Source organism: Pseudophryne corroboree, chromosome 6 (assembly GCF_028390025.1).
Source record: "Pseudophryne corroboree isolate aPseCor3 chromosome 6, aPseCor3.hap2, whole genome shotgun sequence".
Classification (NCBI taxonomy): domain Eukaryota; kingdom Metazoa; phylum Chordata; class Amphibia; order Anura; family Myobatrachidae; genus Pseudophryne; species Pseudophryne corroboree.
The window spans coordinates 350,352,147-350,373,240 of record NC_086449.1 but is presented as its reverse complement, the minus strand read 5'-3'; the positions used below and the strand labels follow the sequence as shown (position 1 = coordinate 350,373,240).

Here is a 21,094-nt window from a genome sequence, read left to right as displayed (position 1 = left end):
GATGTTCCAGGAAAGGCTGGGCTGCTGAAGGTAAAACGGCTGCTGTGGATACTGGCTGGAACCAGACTGTTGTTGGTACGGAGTGGATACTGGCTGGAACCAGTTAAATAATAAACGAACTTGAGAGCGATGAAATAATAATGAAGTTTGGAGTTTGAGAGCGGTGAAATAATAATACCGGTGGAGAGTGGTAAACTGCAGAAAAGGACACCGGCCCTTTAAGAGAAGCTATACACTGCTGGAAGCTGGGCTGGAAGCAGGTGATTGTTTGAGAGCGGTGAAATAATAATACCGGTGGAGAGTGGTAAACTGCAGAAAGGACACCGGCCCTTTAAGAGAAGCTGTACACTGCTGGAAGCTGGTGATAGTTGTAACTGGAAACAGGTGAGTCCAGAATGGATCGGAGAGTCAGGCTACACCGCAGATGGAATGCTGGTGCGGGTCTCTATAGCAGAAGTCTGGAGACAGGAGCTGGAACCTGGAAGACAACCACAGGAGAGAGACAAACTGGAACTAGGTTAGACAACCAAAGCACTGACGACTTCCTTGCTCAGGCACAGCTTACTTATACCTGCAGCAAGGAAGGGGTTGGCTAGGCAATTATGCAAATCAACAATACAGACAGCAGATTGGTGGAAATGCTCAGATGACAAAATCCAAGATGGCTGCGCCCATGCAGACACTTGGAGGGAAGTTTGGTTTGTAATCCATGTGAGAATTGAAACAGTAATGGCGACGCCGGCCACAGGAGACAGGAGACGCCAGACTGACAAGCGCACATTTAACCACGCGGGCACAGCGGAGGCCGCGGCTGATGAAATCACCACTCTGACATTCTGCATGTGGAAACTCAGGAACAGCGGGATCCGGTCCTGGAACGCTGAGCCAGCCTTAGGAGGCATCTGAAGGGTAAGTAATGGCGTCCAGATACCCGGATCGTGACAGGGATATATTAATGTTATCTGTATGGTGTATTATTATGTTGATCGCATTATTGTGTGGGTTGGGGGTTTATTAGTGCTACCTGTGTGGTGTATTATTATGTTGGGTGTATTATTATGTTATCGGTGTGGTTTATTATTAAGTTGGGTGTTTTATTGTGTGGGGTGGGAGGTGTACTAAAGTTATCTGCGTGGTGTATTATTATATTTGGTGTATTATTGTGTGGGCTGGGGGTGTTGTTATCTGTGTGGTTTATTATTATGTTGGGTGTATTATTTTGTGGGTTGAGGATGTATTAATGTTATCTGTGTGAGTGTATTATTAAGTTGGGTGTATTAATGTTATCTATATGGTGTATTATTTTGTTGGATGTATTTTTGTGTGGGGTGTATTAGTGTTATCTATGTGGTGTATAATTATGTTGAGTGTACTATTGTGTGGGGTGGGGGATGTAATAGTGTTATCTTCCCATCCTGCCCTGTTCACCATTCACAAAGCATCCACCCATCCAGCCCACTGTCCCCCACCATCTCAATGACTTCCTCATACCTGGCGTCAAATATTGCCTCTCTCTGTCCCTCTCATCACCCGCTGCCTATCCCTGGCATCACCCACTGCCTCTCCCAAAATGTTCTCCTTTTCACCCTCTGCCTCTCTCTGCCATCATCCACAGCCTCTCCCTGGCATCATCCTCTGCCTCTCCCTGTCACCCACTGCCTCTCTGTCTCCCACTATCTCTCCCCATCACCCTCTGCCTCTCCCCTTCGCCACTATCTCCACATGACCCCCTTTCTCTTGTCACCCTCTGCCTTTTCAAGGCATAAACCTGGGGGTACAGTGTAGCCTTTGAGGCAACGCCTCTTGTTGTGAGGCCACACCTCTTTTTCTGGAGCACCCCTTCTCTTCCCCTGTCATGGTGCACCCCCCCCCCCCCCCCCTGTTATTTTGTTCTGGATCTGCCCATGCATGTATTACAATACGTTGTGCAGCTTTGTACCTCTGTAAATGCTTTTATGACCCTCTGTATATATTAGTGCTGTACAGAATTGATGTTCAATTAATGGTATTAAATATTGCTATATTTTATTGCCTGTAGTTTGCAAACACTTATCTTACCTTGATATCCTTGTCCCCTTCTTGTGGCAGACACAACCCATTGTGGTACCATTGGTATTTAGGGGCTGGGATTCCAAGTGCATAGCAGCTAAACTGAACTGAATTATGGGATTTCACACGTAGGGACACTGGTTCAGTAACTATAATAGGCCTGCCATCCCAGCCTTGTGGGAGACAACCTGGAATACAGTAAATAAGTTGATTTTTATTATGTAATATTACTCAAATGTTTTACCCTATAACACAAAAGAGATGAAAGCATGGCGTATTGAGGCTAGATGTATGAGGACACATCTATACAAAGTTAAACAAGTACAGTATTGTCAACCCAGAAGCATAAGCAGTTTGAAATGAACAATATTTCATATGGATCTGGTGCTTTGGTACAACATAAGCATCGATTGGGCACCACTATAGTGTAGTTCATACACAGCACCTGACACCAGATATGGGCAACATGGTAGCACAGTTGATAGCACTGATGCCTCACAATGCTGGGGACAGGCGTTTGATAGAAGCCAGGGTACCATCTCTGAGGATTTGTAAGTTCTCCCCCATAGTTGTGTGAGTTTTCTGCAGGTAATCCATTCTCTCTCAATAGTCCAAAGGCATACTGGTAGCTTCATTAGCTTTTGACATAATAGATGGCTGTAACTCAGCAAAAAAAATGCCGCAGTGGAGCAAACGTTTTTAATAAAGGCTATTACAGTACTTATCAACATTCGTGATTGGAGTTGGAAAATTGAGACTAATTAAGGTCTATCCCTAATCCACCACAGCCATTTCCCATCCACCCATCTCATGCCACTTTGGATGCTACCAATTAGGATTGTATAATGCAAATTGGGTCCATTTACAACGTTTTATTAGAATATCTATCCTATGTAAAAAGGGGGAAAAAGGAAATATAAACCCTCTATGATTTTATATTTATCAAGTGGTTAAAAAGGCACTATTAACATGATAAAAAATTTGTATGTCACATTGTTTGTATATTTATGCACTTAGGTAAAAGCCTGTGCATATATAATTAGAACATTAGTAATTAATATTTACTGAGTTTATTTGAAAATAGTCACAATATATAAAATTAATGAGCACATAAAATACATTTGCAACACATTGAAATAAATATATATCAAAACCAGCAAGATTAAGAGTCTTGAATGACACATATTTAATGAATGTAGTCACAAGATTATATATATAAAATAGGCATTTATTGATGTAGTAGACATTTATAAACTGATGCTTACATTTATATAAGCAATAACACGATTTGATTGATATTTGATTATTAAGGAGATCACCTTAGTTAAGTTAAAATAAAACACATTAAATTAAGTAGATGATGAATAAGAATATAAAGAAATTTAGCATAATATAGTAAGGAACATATTTAAAAGACAATCAGTAAATATGCCAATGTTTAACTGTAAAAATCAGACAATATACAGAGTTATGAATGTACAAGGTTGGAAATATAATGGAATTGTGTTTTTATTGATAATGTTTTTTCTTTCTTTAGTTTAGTCTTGTATTGTATTGTTTGTGTTTGTTATGTAAAGAAAATGTTTCATAAAAATTACTCAATGAAACAAAAAATGGTTTATTGGGAAATAAACAATTAGGGTGGCGTCTGAGAACGCTGGAGGTACGGGATCCCGGACGATCTCTGACTTTTTTTAAAGGAGCAATCACTAACAAAGCATGGTTTTGCCTTGTATGTGATTGTCACTTTAAAAAAATAAGTCAGAAATCATCCGGCATACCTCACGTCTGGCTATCTTGGACGCCATTGCAACCTGCTTTTAGTCTTTGAAAAACATGATATTTGAGGAGAATCCATGCTCTGTATATTCCTTACCATTGTGAACGTTCTTCAGTACTTTCACCTTCACCCAATGGCTGAACAAAATGTGTCGATTTCGGTCATGTAAGCGACAGGTGTACAACTGACTTTGTCTGGTCTTAATGTGTAGATCTGGTCCTGTGGCCCCTGGAATTTCTTTACAAGTAGACTGTGATATTGAAAAAAGGTTATTAGTGTAAAATGCACATGCTGCATTACCCTATTGCAACATATATTTGACCCAAGTGGGATTACATGGCGGCATAGGATTGAGGAACTATTTTGGTCACCAGCTGTTTCAAAATCAAAATTTACACAGGAAATATACATGTACAAAACAACAACTGAGGCATATAAAAAGGCATGACTGAGGGGGCCCTGAGGTTGGCATATAAAGAGGTTGACTGAGATGGCTTCTGTGTGGCATATTACTAGTTGGGTGCATCATTGTATGTCATATTATCAAATGAGGCATTATGGGGTTGTATATAATGTCAATTGGTGTTGTAAATTATCAATTGGTATCATTACTGAATGCCAAATGAATCTGGAGGCTGTGGCATAGAGGTTTGCATCTTATGAGTTTTAGCATCTTGTTTAGTGTGTGTCAGGTCAGGCTGGAATGCAGTATCCAACCAATTAGATTGAGCAGAGGTGGCACAGGCCACTGACGGAAGAAGACATGGAGGCCGGATATAGTTCCTTCTCATGGACTCTCAGGGTAGAAGGATTAGCACAGTAAGACAACTGGATAAGAGATAACTGGGCTATGGAACTGTTATAGTGAAGTTAGGGAACATGGTTACTGTAGCAAGAAAATAATAACTACAAAGACTGGTACTTGATTACTGCGGCTTGGAGATAATAGCAGCTGTGAAGGCTGAGAGCTTGTAAACCGTGGCTTGAAGATAATGTCTGTGAAGACTGAGAGTTGAAAAACTATAACTTGAGGACATTAATCGTGAAGACAGCATACTGAATGACTGTGACTTGGAGACTGTAACTGTAGAGACAGGTTACTTGGTGACTGGGACTTGTAGACAATAACTGTGAAGACTGGAGATTGGATTGCTGCAGGTCAAAGACAAGAACTAAGAAAACTGGATACTTGGGAAACTAGATTCTTGGAAAACATGGCTGAAAAAATAAGAATTTACTTACCGATAATTCTATTTCTCGTAGTCCGTAGTGGATGCTGGGGACTCCGTAAGGACCATGGGGAATAGCGGCTCCGCAGGAGACAGGGCACAAAAGTAAAAGCTTTAGGATCAGGTGGTGTGCACTGGCTCCTCCCCCTATGACCCTCCTCCAAGCCTCAGTTAGGATACTGTGCCCGGACGAGCGTACACAATAAGGAAGGATTTTGAATCCCGGGTAAGACTCATACCAGCCACACCAATCACACTGTACAACCTGTGATCTGAACCCAGTTAACAGCATGATAACAGCGGAGCCTCTGAAAAGATGGCTCACAACAATAATAACCCGATTTTTGTAACAATAACTATGTACAAGTATTGCAGACAATCCGCACTTGGGATGGGCGCCCAGCATCCACTACGGACTACGAGAAATAGAATTATCGGTAAGTAAATTCTTATTTTCTCTGACGTCCTAAGTGGATGCTGGGGACTCCGTAAGGACCATGGGGATTATACCAAAGCTCCCAAACGGGCGGGAGAGTGCGGATGACTCTGCAGCACCGAATGAGAGAACTCCAGGTCCTCCTCAGCCAGGGTATCAAATTTGTAAAATTTTGCAAACGTGTTTGCCCCTGACCAAGTAGCAGCTCGGCAAAGTTGTAAAGCCGAGACCCCTCGGGCAGCCGCCCAAGATGAGCCCACCTTCCTTGTGGAATGGGCATTTACATATTTTGGCTGTGGCAGGCCTGCCACAGAATGTGCAAGCTGAATTGTACTACACATCCAACTAGCAATCGTCTGCTTAGAAGCAAGAGCACCCAGTTTGTTGAGTGCATACAGGATAACATCAAGTCAGTTTTCCTGACTCCAGCCGTCCTGGAAATATATATTTTCAGGGCCCTGACAACATCTAGCAACTTGGAGTCCTCCAAGTCCCTAGTAGCCGCAGGTACCACAATAAGCTGGTTCAGGTGAAACGCTGACACCACCTTAGGGAGAAACTGGGGACGAGTCCGCAGCTCTGCCCTGTCCGAAAGGACAATCAGATATGGGCTTTTGTGAGACAAAGCCGCCAATTCTGACACTCGCCTGGCCGAGGCCAGGGCCAACAGCATGGTCACTTTCCATGTGAGATATTTCAAATCCACAGATTTGAGCGGTTTAAACCAATGTGATTTGAGGAATCCCAGAACTACGTTGAGATCCCACAGTGCCACTGGAGGCACAAAAGGGGTTGTATATGCAGTACTCCCTTGACAAACTTCTAGACTTCAGGAACTGAAGCCAATTCTTTCTGGAAGAAAATCGACAGGGCCGAAATTTGAACCTTAATGGACCCAAATTTGAGGCCCATAGACACTCCTGTTTGCAGGAAATGCAGGAATCGACCGAGTTGAAATTCCTCCGTGGGGGCCTTCCTGGCCTCACACCATGCAACATATTTTCTCCAAATGCGGTGATAATGTTGTGGGGTCACCTCCTTCCTGGCTCTGACCAGGGTAGGGATGACCTCTTCCGGAATGCCTTTTTCCCTTAGGATCCGGCGTTCAACCGCCATGCCGTCAAACGCAGCCGCGGTAAGTCTTGGAACAGACATGATCCTTGCTGAAGCAAGTCCCTTCTTAGTATCTCTTGAAGTTCCGGGTACCAAGTCCTTCTTGGCCAATCCGGAGCCACGAGTATAGTTCTTACTCCTCTCCGTCTTATAATTCTCAGTACCTTGGGTATGAGAGGCAGAGGAGGGAACACATACACCGACTGGTACACCCACGGTGTTACCAGAGCGTCCCAGCTATTGCCTGAGGGTCTCTTGACCTGGCGCAATACCTGTCCAGTTTTTTGTTCAGACGGGACGCCATCATGTCCACCTTTGGTCTTTCCCAACGGTTCACAATCATGTGGAAGACTTCCAGATGAAGTCCCCACTCTCCCGGGTGGAGGTCGTGCCTGCTGAGGAAGTCTGCTTCCCAGTTGTCCACTCCCGGAATGAACACCGCTGACAGTGTTATCACATGATTTTTCGCCCAGCGAAGAATCCTTGCTGCCATTGCCCTCCTGCTTCTTGTGCCGCCCTGTCTGTTTACGTGGGCGACTGCCGTGATGTTGTCCGACTGGATCAGCACCGGTTGACTTTGAAGCAGAGGTCTTCCTAGGCTCAGAGCATTGTAAATTGCCCTTAGCTCCAGTATATTTATGTGGAGAGAAGTCTCCAGACTTGACCACACTCCTTGGAAATTTCTTCCCTGTGTGACTGCTCCCCAGCCTCTCAGGCTGGCATCCGTGGTCACCAGGACCCAGTCCTGAATGCCGAATCTGCTGCCCTCTAGTAGATGAGCACTCTGCAGCCACCACAGAAGAGACACCCTTGTCCTTGGAGACAGGATTATCCGCTGATGCATCTGAAGATGCGATCCGGACCATTCGTCCAGCAGATCCCACTGAAAAATTCTTGCGTGAAATCTACCGAATGGAATCGCTTCGTAAGAAGCCACCATTTTTCCCAGGACTCTTGTGCATTGATGCACTGACACTTGGCCTGGTTCTAGGAGGTTCCTAACTAGCTCGGATAACTCCCTGGCTTTCTCCTCCGGGAGAAACACCTTTTTCTGGACTGTGTCCAGAATCATCCCTAGGAACAGCAGACGTGTCGTCGGAATCAGCTGCGATTTTGGAATATTTAGAATCCACCCGTGCTGTCGTAGAACTACTTGAGATAGTGCTACTCCGACCTCCAACTGTTCTCTGGACCTTGCCCTTATCAGGAGATCGTCCAAGTAAGGGATAATTAAGACGCCTTTTCTTTGAAGAAGAATCATCATTTCGGCCATTACCTTGGTAAAGACCCGGGGTGCCGTGGACAATCCAAACGGCAGCGTCTGAAACTGATAGTGACAGTTCTGTACCACGAACCTGAGGTACCCTTGGTGAGAAGGGCAAATTGGGACATGGAGGTAAGCATCCTTGATGTCCAGGGACACCATATAGTCCCCTTCTTCCTGGTTCGCTATCACTGCTCTGAGTGACTCCATCTTGATTTGAACCTTTTTATGTAAGTGTTCAAAGATTTCAGATTTAGAATAGGTCTCACCGAGCCGTCTGGCTTCAGTACCACAAATAGTGTGGAATAATACCCCTTTCCTTGTTGTAGGAGGGGTACTTTGATTATCACCTGCTGGGAATACAGCTTGTGAATTGTTTCCAATACTGCCTCCCTGTCGGAGGGAGACGTTGGTAAAGCAGATTTCAGGAACCTGCGAGGGGGAGACGTCTCGAATTTCCAATCTGTACCCCTGGGATACTACTTGTAGGATCCAGGGGTCCACTTGCGAGTGAGCCCACTGCGCGCTGAAACTCTTGAGACGACTACCCCCACCGCACCTGAGTCCGCTTGTACGGCCCCAGCGTCATGCTGAGGACTTGGCAGAAGCGGTGTTGCCCGCTTGCCCTTATGGGGACGAAAGGACTGAGGCTGAAAAGACGGTGTCTTTTGTTGCTGAGATGTGACTTGGGGTAAAAAAGGTGGATTTTCCAGCTGTTGCCGTGGCCACCAGGTCCGATGGACCGACCCCAAATAACTCCTCCCCTTTATACGGCAATACTTCCATGTGCCGTTTGGAATCCGCATCACCTGACCACTGTCGTGTCCATAAACATCTTCTGGCAGACATGGACATCGCACTTACTCTTGATGCCAGAGTGCAAATATCCCTCTGTGCATCTCGCATATATAGAAATGCATCTATAGTCAATAAAATACTGTCCCTGTCAAGGGTATCAATATTTTCAGTCAGGGAATCCGACCAAGCCACCCCAGCGCTGCACATCCAGGCTGAGGCGATCGCTGGTCGCAGTATAACACCAGTATGTGTGTATATACTTTTTAGGATATTTTCCAGCCTCCTATCAGCTGGCTCCTTGAGGGCGGCCGTATCTGGAGACGGTAACGCCACTTGTTTTGATAAGCGTGTGAGCGCCTTATCCACCCTAGGGGGTGTTTCCCAACGCGCCCTAACTTCTGGCGGGAAAGGGTATAACGCCAATAATTTTCTATCGGGGAAAACCCACGCATCATCACACACTTCATTTAATTTATCTGATTCAGGAAAAACTACAGGTAGTTTTTTCACACCCCACATAATACCCTTTTTTGTGGTACTTGTAGTATCAGAAATATGTAACACCTCCTTCATTGCCCTTAACATGTAACGTGTGGCCCTAATGGAAAATACGTTTGTTTCTTCACCGTCGACACTGGAGTCAGTGTCCGTGTCTGTGTCGACCGACTGAGGTAATGGGCGTTTTAAAGCCCCTGACGGTGTTTGAGACGCCTGGACAGGTACTAATTGGTTTGCCGGCCGTCTCATGTCGTCAACCGACCTTGCAGCGTGTTGACATTATCACGTAATTCCCTAAATAAGCCATCCATTCCGGTGTCGACTCCCTAGAGAGTGACATCACCATTACAGGCAATTGCTCCGCCTCCTCACCAACCTCGTCCTCATACATGTCGACACACACGTACCGACACACAGCACACACACAGGGAATGCTCTGATAGAGGACAGGACCCCACTAGCCCTTTGGGGAGACAGAGGGAGAGTTTGCCAGCACACACCAAAACGCTATAATTATACAGGGACAACCTTATATAAGTGTTTTCCCTTATAGCATCTTAATATATTATAATATCGCCACCAAAATGCCCCCCCTCTCTGTTTTAACCATGTTTCTGTAGTGCAGTGCAGGGGAGAGCCTGGGAGCCTTCCTAGCAGCGGAGCTGTGTAGGAAAATGGCGCTGTGTGCTGAGGAGAATAGGCCCCGCCCCCTTTTCGGCGGGCTTCTTCTCCCGTTTTTCTGACAACCTGGCAGGGGTTAAATACATCCATATAGCCCCAGAGGCTATATGTGATGTATTTTTAGCCAGCATAGGTACTTTCATTGCTGCCCAGGGCGCCCCCCCCCCAGCGCCCTGCACCCTCAGTGACCGTTGGTGTGAAGTGTGCTGAGAGCAATGGCGCACAGCTGCCGTGCTGTGCGCTACCTTAAGAAGACTGGGAAGTCTTCAGCCGCCGATTTCTGGACCTCTTCTCTCTTCAGCATCTGCAAGGGGGTCGGCGGCGCGGCTCCGGTGACCCATCCAGGCTGTACCTGTGATCGTCCCTCTGGAGCTAGTGTCCAGTAGCCTAAGAAGCCAATCCATCCTGCACGCAGGTGAGTTCACTTCTTCTCCCCTAAGTCCCTCGTTGCAGTGAGCCTGTTGCCAGCAGGACTCACTGAAAATAAAAAACCTAACAAAACTTTTACTCTAAGCAGCTCTTTAGGAGAGCCACCTAGATTGCACCCTTCTCGGCCGGGCACAAAAACCTAACTGAGGCTTGGAGGAGGGTCATAGGGGGAGGAGCCAGTGCACACCACCTGATCCTAAAGCTTTTACTTTTGTGCCCTGTCTCCTGCGGAGCCGCTATTCCCCATGGTCCTTACGGAGTCCCCAGCATCCACTTAGGACGTCAGAGAAACTTAGATTTTGGAAACTGGTTTCTTGGAAGATGTGACTGAAGAACTCAGACTTTGGAAACTGTATTCTTGGAAGATGTGACTGAAAGGCTTTGAACTATGAACTCTGAATACTTGGACAACGTGACTGAAAGATTTGACTGCGAACTCTGGATACTTGGTCACTGAGCAAAGGAATCAACTACAGCTCCGGAGAAGCCACGGAGGCAGTGCCAGTATCGAACTCAGAACCAGAGCGCAGAGGATAGCGGAGTATAATGCTGGAGAGCGAAGCAGGAGATTTCTGGGGACTCAAAGCACCAAGCAACAGGGACGTCTGCTGGAGCACAGAGCTGAAGCACCTTCTAGGAAGAGCAACATAAAGCACTGCCAATGTTCTATTCAAATCCAACCCCTTGTAAAAGGGGAAGCAGACTGGGATTGGCTGAAAAACCACAGAGAGCACTACTGTTGGTTACACTGCATGCATTGGTTTCCAACATGGTGGCTCTCATAACTGCAGACACACAAGGAATCACTCCCTTCACTGCTGAGTTCCCAATTTCTGAGCTCCAGAGCTCACATCAGCAGACTCTGCCAGACACAGCACATTTCTTACCACGCATGGGACCCAGCCACACACTGCCGCAGCATAGCCATGACCTGAACAGGGAGAGTCCGGGACCCTGGACTGATGATAAGACTCCGGGCCCTGACAATGTGCCATGATTGTGGATATATTGCAAATATCTAACTTACGAGCATAGCTGCTGTTTATGCTGAATTTATTTCTACTTTATTCATCAGCCATAAATAGTTTTTTTTGCTTTTTAGTTAAACAGTGATCTCTAATTGCACGATGGGGTATACGGTCTATAGGAAGACAGTAAAAAGGTTGACAGTCAATAGGTTGACCACTAATGGTCAACATGCATTAGGTCGACAGGTATGAAAGGTCAACATGGTCCAAAGGTCAACATGTAATAGGTTGACAGTGCTTATGGTCATTGGGTACAAAAGGCCAAAAGGTACAAATGGTCGACACACATACGGCGACAACTTTTGCTAGGGTTTTTTCCCAACTTTTTCGTACTTTACCATCCTTTTCCCGACTTGTTCTTACAAAAACAGCCCTCTGTGAATAGGTCGGAACCCCTTCCGACAGAAATCTGTCGGAAACTGCCGTCATTCCGACAAGAAGGCAGCTTCAGACAGCTATTGAATACGGCCCTGTGTCTTATTTCAGTTTTCTGTCCGCATTTCCCCCTTTTTTTCCTATTTATCTGAGTTTTAAGCTGATGTGAAACATTATACTGACTCCAATAGGACAGCAATACAGTGTACAGTTATTATTAAACTCTGAAATGCTGAAGATCAGTTACTCCCACAACATGCTGTGTGCTGGAATATTTCCAACCATGGGGGTAATTCCAAGTTGATCGCAGCAGGAAATTTTAGCAGTTGGGCAAAACCATGTGCACTGCAGGGGGGGCAGATATAACATTTGCAGAGAGAGTTAGATTTGGGTGTGGTGAGTTCAATCTGCAATCTAAATTGCAGTGTAAAAATAAAGCAGCCAGTATTTACCCTGCACAGAAACAAAATAACCCACCCAAATCTAACTCTCTCTGCAAATGTTATATCTGCCCCCCCTGCAGTGCACATGGTTTTGCCCAACTGCTAAAAAATTTCCTGCTGCGATCAACTAGGAATTACCCCCTATATTTGTAGTGTATTTTTTATTATTTATTTTGTTTAAATATTACATTTATGGGACACTTTGACAAAGACTACGGTCAAAACGCGTTGGTGTGGCGGCTACTGGACACTTGAGACCTCTCCAGGGCACTATCTCTTGAGGTAAGATAATCCGGATATTTCCCATCTCTGTAATTGTGACTAACATCTCCTGGATTGATGTCAGGGGCGGAGCCATGTATCTTTCTTCCTGATGTTTTTATGAATAAATCTTTTTTTAACATTATCCGTACTCCTGATACGTAATTCTATTTACACTGAGATTGGGAGAATTCGACATCGATGATCCAGGATCGTGAGAACCTGAGATAAAGTCAAAAGAAACCTTTATGAATACATCTCCATCTAGAACACTGTGAGTGGGGTACACCTGTCTCCTTACAGCGGTTTCTCCTGACCAGTAGTTTGCCATATCTGTATATTGAAGAACAATTTAAAGATACTTTTATGTGTATACATCAGTACTCACGGATGTGAGTACGGTACGTTATAGTACATTTATCTCTGGATGAACTTATAGGAAACACATTACTTTGCAATCCCACTGATATTTGGTTATTTCCTCCCCAATTTTTCCGACTTGGATACGACGTCCTGAAAAACGGAAAGGACTGTGAAAGACCATCTACCCAGATAGTCGGAATGTGAAAAGAAACCTTTACATGAAGATAACTATTCGTTGAGACGCGAGTACGGTACAAATTATCCTCACACATCCTAGTAAAACAGATTTGAACACCACTGGACCAGAGACATATCACACAATATTGTTTTTCCATCTTTTGTCTTTTGAGGGACATTGGACCAATTCAGAGGGAATTCCGTTGGATAAAGACTAGGAGAGACTGTGAAAGGACTCCCCACATATTGGCACCTTTTAGTACATTGACACTACATTTTTTATCTTTATGTATTTCGACTTTCCGTGATTACGTATATTGATTTATTGTATATAGTAAGCAGTGCGCAGTTGAGGAAACACGCACTTTTTGGTTTTGGTATCTTGTATTAGGGGTGTTGAGTGACACCCAGAGTCAACCTCGACTGCTGTCGCATAGGGCGCAGTGGTTCACTATTTTCTTTGTAAGTCACGTTCATAAACAAGAATCAGTTAGAAGTGAACTGAGCAGCTAACCTGCAGAAGCGGACTGTGGGACAATGGAATACTTTACTTTTTCTGGAATAGCACAGCAGAAAAGGAAGTGTCTTTGAAACATACTTGTTCCATGAGGTCGCCTTTCTATAAATATATACAGTGTACTGCTTATGCAAGTAAATGTAAGTGGTGAAATTACCTCCCACTGCATGAACCACTGATAGTGCAACATCATAGGTCCTTGTGCTCGACAGCGCAATGTGAGTGGAAAGTCCGGGGGAACAGTGGCACACACTGGCTGCTCTGTGATTAGGATTTCTACACATAAAGAAACAAGCATGTTACTTTCATCAATACAGTTAAACAGTAATCATACATTTACAATGCATTATAATGTCCCTGTGGTTTATCTCTTCTAATGCATGTTTATACACATTAGATGTACAATTTTATTTCTCTGACGTCCTAGTGGATGCTGGGGACTCCGTCAGGACCATGGGGAATAGCGGCTCCGCAGGAGACAGGGCACAAAAGTAAAAGCTTTAGGATCAGGTGGTGTGCACTGGCTCCTCCCCCTATGACCCTCCTCCAAGCCTCAGATTTTTGTGCCCGGCCGAGAAGGGTGCAATCTAGGTGGCTCTCCTAAAGAGCTGCTTAGAGTAAAAGTTTTGTTAGGTTTTTTATTTTCAGTGAGTCCTGCTGGCAACAGGCTCACTGCATCGAGGGACTTAGGGGAGAGAAGTGAACTCACCTGCGTGCAGGATGGATTGGCTTCTTAGGCTACTGGACACCATTAGCTCCAGAGGGAGTCGGAACACAGGTCTCACCCTGGGGTTCGTCCCGGAGCCGCGCCGCCGACCCCCTTGCAGATGCCGAAAAGTGAAGAGGTCCAGAAACCGGCGGCAGAAGAATTTTCAGTCTTCATAAGGTAGCGCACAGCACTGCAGCTGTGCGCCATTGTTGTCAGCACACTTCATAGCAGAGGTCACTGAGGGTGCAGGGCGCTGGGGGGGGCGCCCTGGGCAGCAATGATAGTACCTTATTCTGGCTAAAAATACATCACATATAGCCCCTGGGGGCTATATGGATGTATTTAACCCCTGCCAGGTCTCAGAAAAACGGGAGAAGAAGCCCGCCGAAAAGGGGGCGGGGCCTATTCTCCTCAGCACACAGCGCCATTTTCCCTCACAGAAATGCTGGTGGGAAGGCTCCCAGGCTCTCCCCTGCACTGCACTACAGAAACAGGGTTAAAACAGAGAGGGGGGGCACTTATTTGGCGATATGACTATATATATTAAAATGCTATAAGGGAAAAACACTTATATAAAGGTTGTCCCTGTATAATTATAGCGTTTTTGGTGTGTGCTGGCAAACTCTCCCTCTGTCTCCCCAAAGGGCTAGTGGGGTCCTGTCCTCTATCAGAGCATTCCCTGTGTGTGTGCTGTGTGTCGGTACGTGTGTGTCGACATGTATGAGGACGATGTTGGTGAGGAGGCGGAGCAATTGCCTGTAATGGTGATGTCACTCTCTAGGGAGTCGACACCGGAATGGATGGCTTATTTAAGGAATTACGTGATAATGTCAACACGCTGCAAGGTCGGTTGACGACATGAGACGGCCGGCAAACCAATTAGTACCTGTCCAGGCGTCTCAAACACCGTCAGGGGCGTTAAAACGTCCTTTTACCTCAGTCGGTCGACACAGACACAGACACGGACACTGACTCCAGTGTCGACGGTGAAGAAACAAACGTATTTTCCTTTAGGGCCACACGTTACTTGTTAAGGGCAATGAAGGAGGTGTTACATATTTCTGATACTACAAGTACCACAAAAAAGGGTATTATGTGGAGTGTGAAAAAACTACCTGTAGTTTTTCCTGAATCAGATAAATTAAATGAAGTGTGTGATGATGCGTGGGTTTCCCCCGATAGAAAATTATTGGCGGTATACCCTTTCCCGCTAGAAGTTAGGGCGCATTGGGAAACACCCCTTAGGGTGGATAAGGCGCTCACACGCTTATCAAAACAAGTGGCGTTACCGTCTCCAGATACGGCCGCCCTCAAGGAGCCAACTGATAGGAGGCTGGAAAATATCCTAAAAAGTATATACACACATACTGGTGTTATACTGCGACCAGCGATCGCCTCAGCCTGGATGTGCAGCGCTGGGGTGGCTTGGTCGGATTCCCTGACTGAAAATATTGATACCCTTGACAGGGACAGTATTTTATTGACTATAGAGCATTTAAAGGATGCATTTCTATATATGCGAGATGCACAGAGGGATATTTGCACTCTGGCATCAAGAGTAAGTGCGATGTCCATATCTGCCAGAAGTTGTTTATGGACACGACAGTGGTCAGGTGATGCAGATTCCAAACGGCACATGGAAGTATTGCCGTATAAAGGAGAAAAAGACAACGTCTTTTCAGCCTCAGTCCTTTCGTCCCCATAAGAGCAAGCGGGCAAAAGGCCAGTCATATCTGCCATGGGATAGAGGAAAGGGAAGAAGACTGCAGCAGGCAGCCCATTCCCAGAAACAGAAGCCCTCCACCGCTTCTGCCAAGTCCTCAGCATGACGCTGGGGCCGTACAAACGGACTCGGGTGCGGTGGGGGGGGTCGTCTCAAGAGTTTCAGCACGCAGTGGGCTCACTCGCAAGTGGACCCCTGGATCCTACAATTAGTATCCCAGGGGTACAGATTGGAAATTCGAGACGTCTCCCCCTCGCAGGTTCCTGAAGTCAGCTTTACCAACGTCTCCCTCCGACAGGGAGGCAGTAGTGGAAACAATTCACAAGCTGTATTCCCAGCAGGTGATAATCAAAGTACCCCTCCTACAACAAGGAAAGGGGTATTATTCCACACTATATTGTGGTACTGAAGCCAGACGGCTCGGTGAGACCTATTCTAAATCTGAAATAGTTGAACACTTACATACAAAGGTTCAAATCAAGATGGAGTCACTCAGAGCAGTGATAGCGAACCAGGAAGAAGGGGACTATATGGTGTCCCGGGACATCAGGGATGCTTACCTCCATGTCCCAATTTGCCCTTCTCACCAAGGGTACCTCAGGTTCGTGGTACAGAACTGTCACTATCAGTTTCAGACGCTGCCGTTTGGATTGTCCACGGCACCCCGGGTCCTTACCAAGGTAATGGCCGAAATGATGATTCTTCTTCAAAGAAAATGGACGATCTCCTGATAGGGGCAAGGTCCAGAGAACAGTTGGAGGTCGGAGTAGCACTATCTCAAGTAGTTCTACGACAGCACGGGTGGATTCTAAATATTCCAAAACCGCAGCTGTTTCCGATGACACGTCTGCTGTTCCTAGGGATGATTCTGGACACAGTCCAGAAAAAGGTGTTTCTCCCGGAGAAGAAAGCCAGGGAGTTATCCGAGCTAGTCAGGAACCTCCTAAAACCAGGAAAAGTGTCAGTGCATCATTGCACAAGGGTCCTGGGAAAAATGGTGGCTTCTTACGAAGCGATTCCATTCGGTAGATTTCACGCAAGAACTTTTCAGTGGGATCTGCTGGAAAAATGGTCCGGATCGCATCTTCAGATGCATCAGCGGATAACCCTGTCTCCAAGGACAAGGGTGTTTCTTCTGCGGTGGCTGCAGAGTGCTCATCTACTAAAGGGCCGCAGATTCGGCATTCAGGACTGGGTCCTGGTGACCACGGATGCCAGCCTGAGAGGCTGGGGAGCAGTCACACAGGGAAAAAATTTCCAGGGAGTGTGATCAAGTCTGGAGACTTCTCTCCACATAAATATACTGGAGCTAAGGGCAATTTACAATGTTCTAAGCTTAGCAAGACCTCTGCTTCAAGGTCAGCAGGTATTGATCCAGTGGGACAACATCACGGCAGTCGCCCACGTAAACAGACAGGGCGGCACAAGAAGCAGGAGGGCAATGGCAGAAACTGCAAGGATTCTTCGCTGGGCGAAAAATCATGTGATAGCACTGTCAGCAGTGTTCATTCCGGGAGTGGACAACTGGGAAGCAGACTTCCTCAGCAGGCACAACCTCCACCCGGGAGAGTGGGGACTTCATCGGGAAGTATTCCACATGATTGTGAACCGTTGGGAAAGACCAAAGGTGGACATGATGGCGTCCCGCCTGAACAAAAAACTGGACAGGTATTGCGCCAGGTCAAGAGACCCTCAAGCAATATCTGTGGACGTTCTGGTAACACCGTGGGTGTACCAGTCGGTGTATGTGTTCCCTCCTCTGCTTCTCATAACCAAGGTACTGAGAATTATAAGACGTAGAGGAGTAAGAACTATACTCGTGGCTCCGGATTGGCCAAGAAGGACGTGGCACCCGGAACTTCCAGAAATGCTCACAGAGGACTCATGGCCTCTGCCGCTAAGAAGGGACTTGCTTCAGCAAGTACCAGGTCTGTTCCAAGACTTACCGCGGCTGCGTTTGACGGCATGGCGGTGGAACGCCAGATCCTAAGGGAAAAAGGCATTCCGGAAGAGGTCATTCCTACCCTGGTCAAAGCCAGGAAGGAGGTGACCGCAAAACATTATCACCACATGTGGCGAAAATATGTTGCGTGGTGTGAGGCCAGGAAGGCCCCACGAAGAAATTTCAACTCGGTCGATTCCTGCATTTCCTGCAAACAGGAGTGTCTATGGGCCTCAAGTTGGGGTCCATTAAGGTTCAAATTTCGGCCCTGTCAATTTTCTTCCAGAAAGAATTGGTTTCAGTTCCTGAAGTCCAGAAGTTTGTCAAGGGAGTATTGCATATACAACCCCCTTTTTGTGCCTCCAGTGGCACTGTGGGATCTCAACGTAGTTCTGGGATTCCTCAAATCACATTTTAAACCGCTCAAATCTGTGGATTTGAAATATCTCACATGAAAAGTGACCATGCTTTTGGCCCTGGCCTCGGCCAGGCGAGTGTCAGAATTGGCGGCTTTGTCTCACAAAAGCCATATCTGATTGTCCATTCGGACAGGGCAGAGCTGCGGACTCGTCCCCAGTTTCTTCCTAAGGTGGTGTCAGCGTTTCACCTGAACCAGCTTATTGTGGTACCTGCGGCTACTAGGGACTTGGAGGACTCCAAGTTGCTAGATGTTGTCAGGGCCCTGAAAATATAGGTTTCCAGGACGGCTGGAGTCAGGAAAACTGACTCGCTGTTATCCTGTATGCACCCAACAAACTGGGTGCTCTTGCTTCTAAGCAGACGATTGCTCGTTGGATTTGTAGCACATTTCAACTTGCACATTCTGTGGCAGGCCTGCCACAGCCTAAATCTGTCAAGGCCCATTCCACAAGGAAGGTGGGCTCATCCTGGGCGGCTGCCCGAGGGGTCTCGGCATTACAACTCTGCCGAGCAGCTACGTGGTCGGGGGAGAACACGTTTGTAAAATTCTACAAATTTGATACCCTGGCTAAAGAGGACCTGGAGTTCTCTCATTCGGTGCTGCAGAGTCATCCGCACTCTCCCGCCCGTTTGGGAGCTTTGGTATAATCCCCATGGTCCTGACGGAGTCCCCAGCATCCACTAGGACGTCAGAGAAAATAAGATTTTACTTACCGATAAATCTATTTCTCGTAGTCCGTAGTGGATGCTGGGCGCCCATCCCAAGTGCGGATTGTCTGCAATACTTGTACATAGTTATTGTTACAAAAATCGGGTTATTATTGTTGTGAGCCATCTTTTCAGAGGCTCCGCTGTTATCATGCTGTTAACTGGGTTCAGATCACAGGTTGTACAGTGTGATTGGTGTGGCTGGTATGAGTCTTACCCGGGATCCAAAATCCTTCCTTATTGTGTACGCTCGTCCGGGCACAGTATCCTAACTGAGGCTTGGAGGAGGGTCATAGGGGGAGGAGCCAGTGCACACCACCTGATCCTAAAGCTTTTACTTTTGTGCCCTGTCTCCTGCGGAGCCGCTATTCCCCATGGTCCTGACGGAGTCCCCAGCATCCACTACGGACTACGAGAAATAGATTTATCGGTAAGTAAAATCTTATTTTCCACTATTATCAGTTAATTAATTTGAAGTTATAGGGTCAATACTCATCGAAAACAATTAACTTGCTTTATTGGATGACCCATTTCTGCCCACTTTTTCCATGGAAAATGGTTACCTTCTTAAGGGGGGTACTCACGGAGCGAAGCTGCTTAAAATCCAAGCAATCTGACTAGATTGCTTAGATTTTAAGCAGCGATCACTCCGTGTGTACCCCTCACAGCGATAGCGATGCGCAGCCCCGCGCATTGCTATCGCTGATGCTAGATTGGCCTGTATGCAGGCCAATCTAGCAGGTCGCTCACTTCACCCGCTGGGTGAAATGAGCGGCCCTCCCTTCTCCCCCGCACGCTCAGCACACATCGCACTGCGCTGAGCGGGGGGAGAGATGTGTGCTGAGCGGTTCGCTCAGCACACATCTCTCCCCAAATCGGGCCGTGAATACGGCCCTTAAGTCACAAACTGGGGGGTAGTCAACTGCCCGCTGCAATTTACCGCAGGCTAATTGATCCCCTGGGGCTACCCAATTAGCCTCAAATGCAGCCCGATGCTGACGTCCCAAAAAAAAACCCAGATAAGTGACCTGTTTTTGCCATCGCACCAGCGAAAACACATAGGTGGTCATTCCGAGTTGTTCGCTCGCTAGCAGTTTTTTGCAGCCGTGCAAATGCTATGCCGCCTCCCACTGGTAGTGTATTTGAACTTAGCAGAAGTGTGAACGAAAGGATCGCAGAGCGGCGGCAACATTTTTTTGTGCAGTTCTAGAGTAGCTCAATACCTACTCAGCGCTTGCGATCACTTTAGACTGTTGAGTTCCTGTTTTGACGTCACGAACACGCCCTGCGTTCGCCCAGCCACGCCTGCATTTTTCCTGCCACGCCTGCGTTTTTCCAAACACTCCCTGAAAACGGTCAGTTGACACCCAGAAACGCCCTCTTCCTGTCAATCACTCTGCGGCCAGCAGTGCGACTGAAATGCTTCGCTAGACATTGTGTAAAAATACACTGTTCGTTGCAATAGTACGACGCGCACAGTGACATGCGGTGGGGTGAGGCAGAGCCTTTCCTGTAATACTAATGTTTGTGCCAGAGGTTTGACTGTATAAAGTATAATGAAAAATACAAAGAATATGTTTGAAATATCTTCCTTGCATTATTCTAATAATTTTTATAGCCAAAACTCTGGAGTAAAAAGTCTATGGCGGGTGAGGCAGTGCCTCATCTGGCTAACTTTTCCGCTAATCTCTGATCAAAACTCACCAAATTTCCAAAAGTTTCTACTGCTGCACCTGTGTATAATGCCCAGATGTACGTTTTGGCTCATATATTGCATGTAAATCTGGCTCTGGTGCTAGCCAGTGCCTTCTGAGCTATTTAGCTCACCGCACGTCCCTGTCACGCGCATTGCGCCACATAAGCATGCGCAGAAGTGCCTTTTTTTGCCTCATCGCTGCAGAGCGAACGAAAGCAGCTAGCGATCAACTCGGAATGACCCCCATAGGTCTGTGATCTTATCACAGATCCTTTGTATGTTCGCCCGAAAAATTACCTGTTGTCTGTTGTTTCTTAAAAATGGGCTCTAATTGGATTACTCGAAAAAATAAATTGCTGTAAAGTCACGTTTTTTACTGCCCGAAAAATTAAAGCAGGCATTCGAATTCCCCCCACCACTTTCAGTGGTGCAAAAATGAAGACATTAGCTTCAAA

At 46.4% G+C, this 21,094-nt stretch overlaps 1 protein-coding gene across 1 annotated transcript in view; it reads right to left on the bottom strand.

The window, feature by feature from the left end:
* The window catches only part of LOC134932275 (mucosa-associated lymphoid tissue lymphoma translocation protein 1 homolog), a 122,855-nt gene that overhangs the window by 77,180 nt on the left and 24,581 nt on the right, over nt 1-21,094 (bottom strand). The window contains exons 3-5 of the mRNA XM_063926569.1: nt 13,599-13,717; nt 3,926-4,079; nt 2,059-2,237 (exon numbers count right to left, since the gene is read on the bottom strand). Coding sequence (XP_063782639.1) covers nt 2,059-2,237; nt 3,926-4,079; nt 13,599-13,717 — 452 coding nt within the window. The remainder of the gene's footprint in view (nt 1-2,058; nt 2,238-3,925; nt 4,080-13,598; nt 13,718-21,094) is intronic.